Source organism: Vanellus vanellus (assembly GCF_965231255.1).
Source record: "Vanellus vanellus genome assembly, chromosome: 6".
NCBI classification, from domain to species: Eukaryota; Metazoa; Chordata; class Aves; order Charadriiformes; family Charadriidae; genus Vanellus; species Vanellus vanellus.
In genome coordinates this window covers 30,208,370-30,223,975 of record NC_138911.1, presented here as the reverse complement: position 1 = coordinate 30,223,975, position 15,606 = coordinate 30,208,370, and the positions used below count along the sequence as shown (strand labels likewise).

Here is a 15,606-nt window from a genome sequence, read left to right as displayed (position 1 = left end):
CTCTCCCTTTCTCTTCAGGACTTCATGCTAGCACAGATTTGTACCTGGTGATAGACTGTGGACTCACAGTTACTTTCTGGCCCAGCGAATACTGGAAACTCGTACATGTCAAGTCTAACTTGTTCTCCCACCTATTCTTTTCTCTGAGATGGAGCTTGTCCATATTCTCCAAGGTGTTGCTAGCTCGGCATCCCATATTCCACTTCAGTCTGAAGGTTTCATAGTAGTGAAAGTGGCTCATTTTACATGGATGGTATGTATCTCTCACCAGATGCTGTATTTCAGATGTACTGTAATATTCCTATGTATGATTATCATTTTTTAAACAAGGAACTGGTGAAAGATGCTGCTCATGCTTAGGGATTTCCTATTCCGGATCATTCTGTGTTTTGTCTCAAAATGCATTAATTTCTTGTCTAGTCTGAAAGTAAGAAATTAACCAACAATGCAACTATAACCAGTAAGTTCGGGGCTTGGCAACTTTAGCCTTCAATAAAGAGCAATCGCAGTTTTTCTGAAGTTTGCACTACCCTGCCTTACCTCTGGTCTGCTAAAATTTGCACCCTTAATGTTAATGGTTTATACTATGCTACATCTTTTGCCAACTACCTTCAATCATTTCATGTGACTGGGTGGCCTTCACAATGAAACTGGGAAATGTGGGCTGGGAGGGAGCTGCGATTGTAATTGGTAATCTGCTGAGCGGGACAGGGGGGGACCAAGACCTGAGAGCACACCATGGCGTACACTATCCCTGTGGGAAGGGTGCAGTACGCTGACACTAACAGTGCTGGGAGCCAATCTGCGTGTAAGACTCACAGTTTTGTTGCATCAGTAAATAGAGCTAAATGCTTTATCACTCCAATACACAAATAACCCCCTAAAATACAGCTGTAAAGGAGCAGTTTTGCCTTCTTCCTTAGTAGCAATGAACAAAAATGAAAAAATCTGAACAATTTGATAAAAATATACTAGTCAGATCTGGCATTGCCAATGCAGTGATTTCTGAGGCCCGTTTTCAGTATGATGTTCAAAATATTGAGGGTTTTGTGTCACTTGAAACCCTTTATCTATGTTTGTATGAAATGGAAAGAGAATTAAAGTCCTCTGTCCCATGTGTTCATCCCGCAAAGCCTTTGAAGCTCTTATGTTAACTGTTTGAGGTTCAGAAACAGAAGGAATATTTCAAGATAATATAAACAGCTCCAAGGAGAAAATGTCTTAATTCATGACTAAACAAGCAAACGTATATTTTCTGTTTGAAAAAGATGACTGAACTTCTTCCTGCCAGGAAAAATAAATCCATCTGATTTTGCTTTAAGCTGTCCTCTTTTTCAAATGCAGCGAGGGGCTCCAGTTCCTTTGGATGATGTAATTCGACTGTTCTGCTTGAATTCTGCTCCCTGTTGATGTCATGTCGCCGCTAGCCAACTATTCAAAGAGAAAAGCAACTTCTAGTTTAGACTAGAGCATGGGGAGGCTGAGGTTTATAACAACCCAGCATCCTGGGATGTCGGTTTAGAACCTCCCGGGCAGAGCTCAGCCGTAAGAGGAGCTGGAGCCCCATCGGCCGGGGACCCCCCTGCCCTGGGGTGGGTGGCACCCCGGGGCAGCTCGTGACGGCGGCGCAGGGAAGGCAGGTATGTGGGGGGCAGAGGGGGGTGTGCCTGGGGCTGGTGAGTTGGAGCCCCTCGGGAAGAGAAGCTGAGAGAAGTATTTGGCTATTTAGGGACAAAGTTCAGCTGAGAGGCCTGTGAAAGCAGGGAATCTGTGCAGACTGAAGGCTGGAGGTCTCCATGCCTCTCCTAAGCTGCTTTGGACTAACCCCCCAAATTTTCTTCCGCCTTAGTATCCCAAATGAGCAAACAGCTTCTTGCAGCAATTACTGCCTCCTGCTCTCTGGTGTTCTCAGTACCCAAAGCGTAGCTCCCCCGTGCCACGATGAGGTCTAAGATTTGCTGTAATTCAAGATGTGGTTAGGAAATAATCTGGGATCGTGGTTGATCTCACCTGTGTCCGCACTGCTTTGATGAGCCTGAACATCAGCTGTTTGCTGGGGCTGGGGAGGGTGGCAGAGGGGAGGGCTGTCTGTGGGACCCAGGCTGCTGGCCCCAGGTAGTGGACTAGTTTCTGCGCTTCCTTGGCATGCTGGGGGCTACAAGACCATAGCCCTGAGGGGGGGCTGCCTTCCTTCTCCGCAGAGTCAAGGCCCAGATGTTTGTTGTTTTGAGACTCTTACATGTGGAAGCAACATGGCTGGAGTCACAGTGGGGGGTAAAGGGCTGAGCTGTCATGCATGTGTTTGCACTTAACGTACTTATTTTTTCTGAGATTTGGGGAACCTTCTCTTTAGAGAAGATCAGACAAGATTTCCACATCCCTTTATGAACGTGTGCATGCAAAGCATATGTAATGGAGGGTGGCGGGTTGTGCCAAACCGTTCACCTGAGCCATGTGAAGAAATACAGTCTTTAAAAGAGCAGGCACGAGTGTGGCCACACAGCGTTTAAATCGGAGCTGGCTTTGCTCACTGACAGCTCAGAGCATGGACACAGTAGCTTGGTGCAATGAAGGGTTCTTTTAGTTACGGGACTGTCAGCTGTGAATGGCCTTATGTAGGGACACTTTGGCACACGAAGGCATCTGTACCCGCCTGTGCGAACGTATTCCCCTCTAGCAGACTCCTCCATCCCGGAGGGCGAGGGCAATGCTGGGAGCAAGCCAGTGGAATGGGGCCAGGGAGGCCTCTGCAGGACTGGGGCTCTGCTGTCCTGGGAAAGCTCATGGCGATCAGCCCTCACTCAGGTCAGGGGTGGGAGCGGGAGCAGCGAACTCCACATCTGCGACCCTCTGCTGGTCCTGTGACTGTTGCTTTTACGCTCTTTGCGACAGGGGGATTAAACATTTCTTCCCATCTTGGAGAGGAGCTGGGAGTTCACATGCTTGTTGTAGGAGGAGGAGGAGGATGACTATATTTGACAAACAAAAAATATTCAAATAGGTAGAAAGGAAGTGTCAGTCCCTCTTTGTTCCACATGGTGTTGCCAGGAGTGGAAGAACAGTGGGGGGAAGGGCTGGGGGCAGAGGAGCTCTGGGGCTGCAAGCCAGGCTGCTTGGGCGTGAGGTCTGTTTGATTTCCAGGGTCTCTGTTGCGCTCTTAAGCAGAACAAGATTGTGTGCAGGTAAGAAAAGGTACTAAAAAAAAAAAACTAACACGTCTTATATGGCTGCTACTTTGCAGAAGGGAGTCCCACATCAGGGCCCTTCCTGTTAGGAAACAAGAAAATGCTGCTGCCATCATGGAAAACCACTTCAGACTGACCACAGGGCCAGGGGAAGGTGCTCTTTAGGTCCTCCTCCTCCTTCCTGAGGTCGGTGGCAAGGCTCCCCTTCTCTGTGGAGGCCGCAGGAGGGGGCCCATAATTAGCCTGCAGGGGTGATTTTTTTCCTGGTCCCTCCAGGAAACTGCACGCAAATATTGTTGTGCCCTTCCTCTTACCTTGCTAGGATATAAATAACTGAGGAAATGGCTTTGTTTATCAATGTCGCATAAATGTCCACCATTTCAACTTTGAACTGTAGATAGATACTACAAATAATGGAGGCAGGTATTCAGGAGTTACTGAAATTTTATATCACATCTTTGATTGTCTTGCATTGTCATAAAAAGCAAAGCCAGTGTTTCACACACTTAATCGTTTAGTTAATGATTAACTTGCAATAGGGAGACATGCCTGCATCCAGAGCCGATTCACCTGCTGGTCCTCTGCCTTCTATTTGACAGGAGCAAGGACGTTTTCTCAACACACACAACCTAGCCAACCGGTACCAGATTTAAGCCAGCGGCCTATAATCCTACCTTTAGAAGAACATAGGTATAACTAAAAGCAAGACAGAAAAGAGAAGAGTGAAACTATAACCAGGCAATTATAACCAAGCAATGAGCTTACAGAAGAGATCTAAACAGTTGCTGGATATCCCTTTCCTCCTGTCATCCTATTCCTATTTAATGATCATTAAGAATTACGTTGTATTCGTTGGCTGGTGCATGCAAGTCGAGGAATTTGGAGGGAATATATTGAGTGATACCTGTAACATACGTATTCAATTTTTTATTTTTAGGTGTCTTATGTGACACTATGTATGACATTTCTCTAGGCTGTGTATGACGATACAGACTTTGTTGGTCAAGTTTTATGTGTACTGAGTTTTGGGGGGGTTGTCCATTTCTTCTTACGTGTTTCCTCCCGTCACTTTTGGATGCTAACTAAATTACACTTGCCAGAAGGGAAAAGACTGCTATTCCCTTACCTCATGTCTGAGCTGGACCTCTTCATTTACAGCTTCTGATTTCGGATGCCTGCCTGCTTTCTAGCTGTGATTCCTGGCAGCGACCCTCTGGTTCCTGGCAGTGATGCCAGATCGATGTGTTCTGTGCTTGTGCAACCTTGTAAGTGACAGAAATGAGACTCACGGCTATACAAGTTACCGGAATTATTTTCCCTTTTGTTATTAACAAGAACTCCATCAATAGTGAACTTTAGAAGCAGCTGGCACTGCCAGCTTGATCCCAGTTTGGCCTGCCAGCAGCAGTTATCTATGCACATAAGCTTTCTCAAAGCAGTGGCTGGCAAATTCCTAACGCTTCACCATTTCACCTTCACATTTGCTGTATCCCAATTAAACCACTTGGGAATTGCTCTGATCTTTGTACCCTCTGCTGTGCTTTCGTTTTCAGACTCCGTTGTCATGTTCAATTTCCCAAGTAAGAATTCCTTAGGAAAAGCAGCCTGTGATCAGTCAGAGCCTTCAGTGAAAAAAGTGGAACATGCTCTTTACCAAAGCATCAGCATGGTGGATGAGTATTTTCACTGCTTTATAGCAACTTTGGTGATGTTCATACATTATTTTTGAGCGTAAGAATTGGACAAGGCCTGTGATGACCTTTACTCATTGTGTTCTGATGGGTTATTTCCTCCAGGTCAGATGAAAAGACAAAAGGTTCATGGGTAGATCATAAATACTTGGTCTCTGTTCCTGAATTCAAAGGTTGCTTTGCGTGAAAACAGCGAGCTGAACACAGGAATAGGAGTGGACCAACAACTGAAAGTCATTCTCCAGAATGACCAACTGCTGAATGTCAGAAAGGAGTTCCTCCAAACCTGAGTGAGTCCATTTTTTTTTTTTTAATGTGTTTTGAGCTTTTATCTGTAATGTGTCATTATAGCCAGATTTGGATCTTAGCACTGCCTTTGCATCCTGCAAATGCAGATAATCTATTATAGATCTGTCTTCAGGTAATCATCTACTGATGCAGGGAGCATTTCTAACTTAATTTAATGAAACAGGTGGGCTGTTTTGTGAGGCAGTAGCTCAACAAATAAGCTTCCCTTGCACCTAAATAGAATCAGTTTGGTCATTGTTCAGGGTGGCTGCAATGCTTGGAAAAGAATCCTTTTAAAAAAAGGAGCCCAAAGACATTCTGAGAACCATTTGGCAAATTCAGAAATGGCATTACGATATGGGTTAACTATACGGCTTTATTACATGGGAGTGAGTTAGGATCACCCCTCTGTCAGGGAAAGGCAATTCTTTGAATATCTGCTCTCCAGATGGGGAAAGTAGGCCCTGCTGAACTAGCCCAAAAGATCAGAAAATATTGTGAGGGTCTTCTTTATGGTTCCATTTCAAACTTTGCTAAATTCTTCCTTCTTGAGGTGTCCATCTCTGGTTGTGAGCCTTCCCTGTGTTGTTGCTGAACTGCCAGGCTTTAATGCTCTCCCTGTTTTGCAGAAGTCAAGCACTGGGGGTGGGAAAAACATCTGCCAAAAAAAAAAAAAAGTAGAAAATGGAACAACAAATCATTGCTGCTGTACTTCCCACACCTTTTCATCCTGTAAAATGGCAAAATTCTTCAAATTTCTTAGAGCATGGAAAACTATCAGGCAAGCAACTTCCCATCTGCAGTGGTTGCTGTTGCCAGTTCCCTATTGCTGTCATCTCACACTAAGACAAATGTGGGTTTTTTCAGTATTTTATGTTTTATGAATTAAAAGGCACAGAGCCAAGAGTAGCTCAGAACTGGGCTTTCACAAAACGGACACAGAGTATTTGGGAAGCAGGTCACCCTGCTCCACACCTCTGCAGTTTGTCAGAGGTTTTAATTTTTCATTCCTTTCTCTCTCTTTGCAGTGGGTTGACAGCAGCAGACACCTCTCTCCTCATCCACCAGTACAACAGGTTTCTTGGTTTTGCAGCTAGGCTGATATCCAGGTAATACTTATAATTATGGCAGTAGTCCAAGGAGATTGTGTTTGGTCAATAAAGGTATCTGTAGCTATAGCTCTTACGCTGATTTTTTTTTTAATTTTTTTTTAAGTGTTTCTCTTACCTTCATAACAGCAAGGTCACTGCTGTTACAGATTTATACCATAAGCCAAATGACTCCAAAAGAGTTGTTCAGTTGAGCTGAAATCCAGTTTATTGCGTTAAACTCTAAAGAGAAAAATTCCTTTCTGATCTTCCTGAATGTTCGGCTTGGGTGCTGTAATGAATTAAAAGCCTGATTTTTCACTGGTATGGATGAGGCAAAGAAGTCTGACAGCCTAGGGAAGAGACATAATGCTTCCCGACTCCCATCCTAGGGTCTTGTCCATGTCATTATGGACCTGGATCACAATCCTTACAGTGACAGACATGCAAAAACTGAACTCATGAGAGGAAAGAACCGAGTTGGTTCCATTTCCTTTCTAAGCAGCTATTTAATTTCTGTTGGAAATACTGTGGTCTGAAAGCCAACAGCAGCATCTCAACCAGTCCTCAGAGAACATGACATGCTTTCAAGCACTGCATTGGAAGTGATTCGCAGATCCCTCATTCTGACAGGGTCTAAGATCAATTCCCTGTCATGCGCTTCCAGCACACTCGGGGAAGTTACTGACAGCTTTCAGATCATGGTGCTCCTCATGGGATCAAGTGACTGGGGAGAGACTGAAAGAAAGAAAGTAAAATTGCGTAGATAAACATCGCTTTTTCATCCTGAAACTAGAGAAGCGTTTTAAAAGGGAAAATTCAAATAAATTAAAAACAAGGTTGAGTGAAATTAAAGTGCAAAGTACAAAAGGAAATTAAGGTATTATACTGGGTGTGGTATTGAATTTTGTACCCATTGGGGTTGGGTTTTCTACATACACTAGGCATGTTACTGTTTTTTGTAGCTGGCCAAGCAGAACTCTTCAGCACCGAGCACCTCACTGCAGTTTCTGACTTTCTAGGTGACCATGGGTACTGAATACGAAAAAGATCATATCAAAAAGCTGCAGGAGCAGCGTATGTCCATGCAAAAGAAAACCTTCACCAACTGGATGAACAATGTTTTCTTCAGGAATAATGTAGGTAGTTCCTTCAATTTGTGGATTTTTCTTCTGTTTTTTGTTTTATTTATTTCACCCACTGTATTATTTTTTTTTATTTTCTTTTTTATTTATTTTTCCTGAGTGTTGTCATTACACATATATGCAAGCAAGAAAGTCTTTGACTATAACCAGAGTGCTCCAGACTGTATCTCTTACCTTACATCTGCCTGCATTGCCCATGTTACCAGTCTTCCCTGAAATCAGGGTTCACTTTTGTAGATTTTATAACCTGGTCATATTGTGATGTCTACTTGGTGATCATCTCAGAGGAAGATCTTGATTTGATCTTCTTTTTCCTATAAGTAAAGTATCTTCAGTGTCTGTATTTCCCCAAACAATGCTCAATTTTTAATTGCCTGGCCAAAGTTTAAGACTTTGTGCTTTGCCTGATCTGTCCAGCTCGAGTTGCTGCTCAATGACTCTGAAAAAGCTGCCTCAAGTCTAGCAATTTTAGACATGCTACTATGCAAGTACAGACCAGTTTGTTTTCCGTAAGTCTCAGACTTCCAAAAAGCTTCAGAACTAGCGTACAGTTGATTTGTGTGTGTAAGATAACTCCAACATATTCCAAAAGTCTCCAGACTTACTGTAGTTAAACTCATTTCTGGCATAAATGAGTTGTGTTACAGTAGGGAACGACATCATCCAAAGCCAATTCCCTTTTCTAGAGTCTGTAGTTGATATTAATGAAAATGGACCTTGGTGACAGCAAGCAGGACCAGGCCTCTTGGTTCCATTCGAGCTCACCATTATTGTATGATGTTTCAGTACTAGATGCATTTTTTTCAGTGTAATGTTTTTTCAAGGTAATGTTTTAAGTTAGTGATTGGTGCGAAGGCAGCCTCAGAGCACAACAAACTTTTACATTTGTTTTTCTTACCATGAGAGAAGAACTGCAAAATGCATTCTCATTTTGCCACCTGCAGATACTTAGGGTTTTATGGTGTAGGAAATTATTTCTGTTTAGCTACAGATAAATATATATATATATATACTTTCTCATACTGAAAAAACCTTCAAGTTAAAAAATTGAAATGTCAGTCTTAACTGCCTGCACAGTACTTGTTTGTGTATCATAAAAGCATGGGGGAAAAAAGCCTGCAAGAGCTTTCCAAACCATATACGGTAAGAAATGGTGCAGAGACTGACAGCTTATCTAGGTCTTCTCAGCAATGTAGTCTCAGCTTTTCAACACACACTTTAACGTGCTTGGATCATACTCCAGGACACTGAAGTATTCTCAGTTGCACTGTTGACTGCTTTAAGTCTAGCACTAAGGATGCTATTGGATTGAATTTGTTAAGCAATCTGGGATTGGTATCTTTATGAGAAGAATGATGCAACAAAGCTATTAAAACTATTGCTGGGTGAGGCATAAAGCAGATATATGAAGACTGTCTCTTTACAAATTTAAAGAGAACTGTTCTTCATTTATAGAAGTGTCACAGAATATAGTAGCTTATAGAATAGAATATAACGTAGGCAGAATTTTAAGTTTATTTAATACGCAAAAAGAAATAGTTGGCAACTAAACAGGGAGTTTTTCATGGCGAGAACAGTCTCTAATCAGTCAAAGTTGTAAATTCTTGTTCCGAACACAGTACAGACCTAAAGTCTCTCTGAATTGCTTTTACACGTTCAGTGTTTTCTTTCTCTAGAGGAAAGATCTGTTAAACTGATTAATAATTGGTCAGGAATGAAAAAGTGCATGTCTGTTACTCATCCTTTCCCCCCCCTACATGTAGCTATTCTCTGAAATTAAAACAGCTACTACTTAATTTCAGTATTTTTTTTTTTCTGAAGGCAAAAAGATTATTTAATGTGATTTCAAAATCACAGTAAATTATTGTTGGGTGTGTGGTATGGTTTTAATGTCACTTCTTGATGGCTAGTGGCATAAGGCCAAACGGAAACGCCCAAGGCAAGTTCTTGTTAGGTCAGAGTACACACTGTGTCATGTTGTACCACCTAAGCACTGGGTGACCTCACTACTGGCAGAAATATACACTTTGTAAAAGATCTTAATCTTTAGCTCAGTGTGAGACCCTGGCTAAAAACATGGAGACTTTGGGTGGTAGCGCAGGTCTAAGCAGGATGTAACAGACTGTTGAGAGTATGGAGTAAAAACTGAGTCATTGGATGGGACTATCAGCTCAATTTTTAAATTAAATGCATTGCTTAGAATAAAAAGTTGAAAGCATTCACTTGAATTGAACTAAAAAATGTCAGCGCTTCCAAACTGGTTGATTTTATATTTTTCAATATCTCCTGCTTTTTTCTTTATTTGCTAGTTATGGGGTTTTTTGTTTGTTTTGGTTTTTTTTCTTCAGCCTACCCTCATAAATAATGTCAGTCCTCCTGCAAATGCATTTTTTGTGAATTAATATTCATCACTTTTCACATATGTGCGCTGCCGTACAGAAGACTGAGTGGAACAGCAAGACTGTGTTGTTTGTTTAATATTAAAAGTAGAGGGTTCTGTGGGCCAAATGTTCAGCCAGAGTCTCTATTGTCTGACTGGTCTTTGCAGGTAAAGGTTGAGATAGAAGATATTTACACAGACTTGAAAGATGGCATCTCTCTCATGCAACTCCTGGAGCTGCTCTCTGGAGAAACTTTGCCCAAACCAAACCGGGGAAAGATGAGAGTGCATTTTCTAGAGAACAACAGCAAAGCCATCTCATTTCTGAAATCCAAGGTAAATCAATACTGATATTAGAAATCACAATAGCTTATGTATCTTACTAATTAATTATGGTAGTATGTTCATTATGATTTCCCCCTCTAATACACAACAAGATATTCTTTGAAGACAGGCCAGGGGTTTTATGAAAGGAAAAAAAAAAAGAGTCATCAGATTAGAATTTCTTTGTTCTTTGAGTAACGTGAGTTATAAACAGCTAACATTCCCCCAAAACAAGTCACACCTCAATGAAAATGTATGTTATTTCTATATCTTTATAGATGTTATGTTTTCCCAGATATTGGGGGAGAGCAAACATCACTAGGCAAAGGTGAAGCTACATGGTATAAAAATGGAGATTTTAGAGCTCTGATTCTAACAGTTTCAGCAAGTCCTTGCAGTTATTTTATTTATCCCAGTCATGCATCCTCATTTCAGCTACAAGTTAGTATGTCGTTTAGTTTCTTTTCTGAGCAAACAATTTATTGTAGACCTCTCGGGGAAAACCATCAAACAAAACTCCGTGCTATGAATTCAAAAGGAGCGGAGGGGTTTCATAGCAGTAGATGGGAAAAGTATATAATGTCTAGATTTTTCTACTGGGAAAGTATATAATGTCTAGATTTTTTGCTAATTACAAAACAAATGCAATACAACATGGGGCTCCAGCTGACACGTGCCTGCTAAGGGTACACACCGCATAAGGCCCAGTGGTATGTGTACCTCCAGGCTCTGCCAGCTGGACCAGCCAAACATGGCTTGTCACGCGAGTCCACTCTCCAGAAAGGGGATCATGCAGATAGCAGGAACCAGTATAGCATGCTCAGACTTCTTGAGAAGATATCACCTCGTTGGCATAAACTACAATCCTGCTTGCTGCTTAAGTAATAGTGGAGAAGTGGCTTGTTGAGTGGAATGTTTGTACAGTTTGGTGAGTCCAAGAGTTATATGCTGACTAGCTGGCTGGAGTTTGACCTGCCAACAGTCCTTTGGAGGACAGGAGCGCTTATAGCCTTATAGGAACTTTAAATCTTTGAGACCACCGTCCCTTTGTCAAGCTTTTGCTGAAACTCGTCCTTGGTGCCCGTGAGAGCTAGGGTGTGAACATGGGAGCTCCCAGGTGTATAGACAAATGAAGAGATCACATAAAACCTGTTTCCTTAAGAAAACAACCTGAACACCCTCTTCAATAACAACTTGTTACACAGATAAATCCTTCGGAGAGATGGACATGAGTACTTTCATGCTGAATAGATATTGGTTTTTTAGCAGGTACAAATAAAAGTGATTGGTCCTGAGAATATCGTAGATGGTGACAGAACCTTAATCCTGGGACTTATCTGGATCATTATACTTCGATTTCAGATTTCATCTATCAAACTTGACAAGGTAAAACAGTCTATTTGTCTTTTTGCCTAATCAGAGTATTTCAGAGACTTTGTAGAGTTTCAGGCAGGCAAGGACCATTTTGATGATATTTCCTGCCCTTTTTGATCATGCAGATCTTAAATATTACCGTTACTCAGCCGCCAATTTCTACATTTCTAAACCCAGCAATTGAATTCATTTTATAGTTTCTCAAAGAGACAGAAAACAGTAATTTGAAGATAGATAGAATATTCATGTTCCTCACTCTCTTCTACAAACTTTTTACTGTTTTTTGACTCTAGAAAGAATTTCTCTGACAACAGTTCTCTAGATTTGAACTGCATGCTGCTCCTTTGCTCTTTCTCTGAAGAAAAGTATTCTTATTTAAATTATTTAACGGTTACGCTAAGTACCTGAAAGATAAGATCCTATGAAGGTATTATGAAATCAATGTTAATAATTTCTAACATTAGACCTGGATACATTATATTTTGTTTCTGAATTCACAGCCTAAGGAAACAAATAAACTGAGCTTCGATTTCCACTTGATTTCTACAAACCTCGCAGAAGAGAAACATTTCAAAACTTTTTAACACCTGCATTTCATGTTATAATTTCTGAGTTCATTCAATTCACTTTTACTTTAGCAGAAAACTTCTACTTTCATGTTAAATCATTTTCCCTTCATGGCAGATACAGTCTGCAAGTTATGGGTTTGTGGGGATTTGTGAATAGGACAGAAGTAATACAAAGTGATCTTTGGGAATGTAAGCGTAAACCTACTGATGCTACTTCCATATAGTGTTCACACTGATTTTTCTTTTCCCTGTTCTCTTCACAGGAAGAATTTGGAGGCAGGGCTGATGTTCTGTTTGCCAATGAAGCCTTACTACTCTGGTGTCAGCATAAAACTGCCAGCTATTCCAATGTGAATGTGAAGGACTTCTCCAAGAGCTGGAGTGATGGGCTGGCCTTCAATGCACTCATACATGCTCACAGGTAAGATCTGATGGATTAATTCAGGAGGAGTTGCTCATTGCTGTTTCTAGCTCTAGCACAAGTTGTTCCAGGGTCTGAATTACAAGTATTTGTCAAGAAACTGTCAAATTCTCTCTTTGCCCTTTCTCATTGAAGACTCTTCTTTCTTAAATGGATATTCTCTCTCTCTGAGGAAGGAAAGACCAAAAACTCCTGTTTGGTAGTTCCTTTTGTTGGGCATAAAATCAAATTTCCAAGGGTATATCACACATCTGAACAATGCTGCCCATTATTTGGTCTTAGTCCCTCAGTCATGTTCCCACTGCTCTTTTTCAAAAGTTATTATTTAAGACTGGTTTTATTGTATGAACTTTGTGAGCGTGTATATCTTCTGGTTCAATTGTAACAGAGTAAGCAATTTCTCAATCTCTTTCTTTCTCCCTTCTCTGGCCCTTTGAAAAAGTGTGAAGAAAACAGCCAAAGGCAGGAGGGAGAGACCACTTGGGAGAACCTTCAACATTTCTTTCCCAGTAACAGTTATGCTACATCTCGTGGCAGGATACCGTGGAGGGATCCTGTAACTTCCCCAGCTGGGAGCCACCTCCCTTTTCAGAATTGCCTCTCTAGTAGGCTTTGGTTTTCACCCATCAGTGAAAAGGAGAAACAAGTGAAGGGCAGAGATTTGCTGGGAGTGGTACTTCAGTTTCGTAAGGGACAATTTTCTTCCTGTTAAATAGGCAAGGGTGATGCTCTTGAATGAAGCTCAGGGTCAGACAGAGTAATTCCAGTGTTAATGCAACATTCTTTACTCTAATAAACAACAGTTTATGGTTCATAATCTGAAAGAATTTATGACAAACATAAATCTTTCTTCCCCTCCACGCCTTGTTCTTCTCTTTGCCCAGGCCTGATCTTATCCACTATAGCTCACTGCGGCAGGACCAGCCAATCAAAAACCTGAACAATGCCTTCGATGTTGCTGAGAAAGAGCTAGGAATCAGCAAACTGCTTGATGCTGAGGATGTGGCAGTACCCTACCCGGATGAGAGATCCATCATGACTTATGTCTCACTGTATTACCACTACTTCTCCAGAATGAAACAAGGACAGACAATACAAAAGCGACTTACCAAAGTAAGTGCGTTGCTTTTCTCAGAAGCTAAGAGTTGCATAAGTAAAGCTAAATTTATGTTGGAAATGTGGGGTTTTTTGTTCAAGCTTGACTTCAAATCACTCAAACTGATTCAAATGGCACAGCCATTTGAAAGACCTTTTATCGTCAGGGAATCTACAGACACTTCTCAAGATTCAAGTGATCTTTAAAGGACATTGTATTTATCTCACTGAAAATCAATCTCTTTTTGACTCACAGTTCCTGTTTGAGAACTGATGTCATTCCAAGGCAGCTTGAGGCATACAGATCCCATTAATCTTGGGAGGATTACTGCTAGGCAAAAGCAGGCCTAGTCAACAATTTTCTGATTTACTAGGAAAGATAATCCCTTATTCTATGAGACTACTTTGGATTTTCATTTCCTGTGAAAGTCCTCATTCTTTGTTCCTAGCTCCTTAGGCAGGTACGAAATGCAAAATGCGCAAAAACTTATATAAAAAAAAAAAAGACATGAAAAATGAGGGAGTGCAAAAGAAGGGGAAACACTCTTAGAGAAAAGTTAGTGTGATTTTTTTTCAGTTTTGACATACATTTTGTCTCACGTATGGTCATGAGTTATATTAAAGACTACTTGTGTCCCGTCGATGGAAAACTGAAGGAATTTTGTGGTTGTTCCACTGAAGACCACTTTCCTTAGAAAGAATTTCTTTTCTGCCTTCAGAATAACCTATTCTGGTTTTGTCAAAAATAGAAAACAAATAGTCTGTAGAAAACCTGTATAGCCAGGATGGGTCCTCCATGAACTTGGAGAACTGCCTGTGCAGTTGAGAGCAGGAACATACTGCTTAATGGGAGGCACAAAAATCCAAACTAAGACTTCCCTGGTGGTGACAAGGTGACAAGCTTTTGCAAAGCAGGGTTTCCTCAGCTCACAAAGTGGTCTGGGACAAGAACAAGATGATCCCATGTCTCAGTAGCAGTGATGTTTTCTTAAGAGAAGCGTTAGATGAGGGCAAGACTTGAAATTTGGTCAAACAAAGATTGGGCATCAGTGAGGACAGCGAGCAGTAGGATTTGACTGGTCTACATGTGAGTCTCTGGATTTTAGCCCCAAGACATTATTTTTCTTCTGATAAACCTGAAATAGTCCTTGAGTCACCAAGCATATATTAGAGGAACTCCAAGGATCAAATAGGCTGTAACTTTTGTATTATGGTAAAAACCAGAAAGAGTATTTCTTACTCTGTCCTTTTTCAGTTCTTGTTGTGCTCTACTGTTTTTTCTGTTTTGTATAGGAATATTTATTCTTTCTTTTTTCTCTCTCTTTCTGCTTACCTGTTTCTTTTTCTCTCTTTGCCTCTTTCCCTATTTTTAGTCTGTCTCTAATATTGCATTCCTGCGTTTCTGACACACACAAACATTCAGAAGGAGAATGAAACAGATGTTAATCTCTTCATGTCCTTAGTCCCCTCAAATAGGCAGCTCTGAATTTACTAATAGGATTGGGGAGGGAAGCCTGAATGTGTCAAGGAAGCCTTTGAGTTCAGACTAAGTGTGTGACCAGGATGGCAGAGAGAATCAGCCTGGGGAGGTAAATCTCCTTTCCCCTCCCATGTGAAGTGACCATGCATTTGCTAGGATCTTTCAGCGAGAACTGGGTACGATGGCAGAAAATACAGAAGGGAGCCCTGATGTCACGGGCTGCTTTTCCTGCACTAAAGGTTGGTGCTGTTTTACTCCTCTTCCCACACTGTGACACTTATTCATTGCCAAGTGTGCTTTCTGGTAGGTAAAATCAGATTACCACTTACGGGGACTGGGTCTTTGCTCAGTGCCATCTCCGTTACTAATCTGCCTGGTTGGAGCAGGTGGGCTCAGGGGAGTGATAGAGACAGACAGTATTGTTCAGCATTAAACCTGACGTCTGCAGGAGGGCTACGAAGTTAAAGCGAGGAAAAAATAAAATATAAAGTAAAAAGACAAAGATGGAAAGAAAGGGTGATTTCATTCTAACACTATTTATTTCATTATGGATTTCTTTTTAAATG

The 15,606-nt window shown here is 41.3% G+C and overlaps 1 protein-coding gene across 1 annotated transcript in view; it reads left to right on the top strand.

Annotated features, from left to right (window-relative positions):
- Positions 1 to 7,280: 7,280 nt before the first annotated feature.
- Positions 7,281 to 15,606, top strand: part of SPTBN5 (spectrin beta, non-erythrocytic 5) — a gene marked incomplete at its 5' end in the record, with an annotated part of 100,367 nt that continues 92,041 nt past the window's right edge. Inside the window, 5 exons of the mRNA XM_082484976.1 lie at positions 7,281 to 7,391; positions 9,946 to 10,113; positions 11,368 to 11,487; positions 12,308 to 12,465; positions 13,350 to 13,578. Coding sequence (XP_082341102.1) covers positions 7,281 to 7,391; positions 9,946 to 10,113; positions 11,368 to 11,487; positions 12,308 to 12,465; positions 13,350 to 13,578 — 786 coding nt within the window. The remainder of the gene's footprint in view (positions 7,392 to 9,945; positions 10,114 to 11,367; positions 11,488 to 12,307; positions 12,466 to 13,349; positions 13,579 to 15,606) is intronic.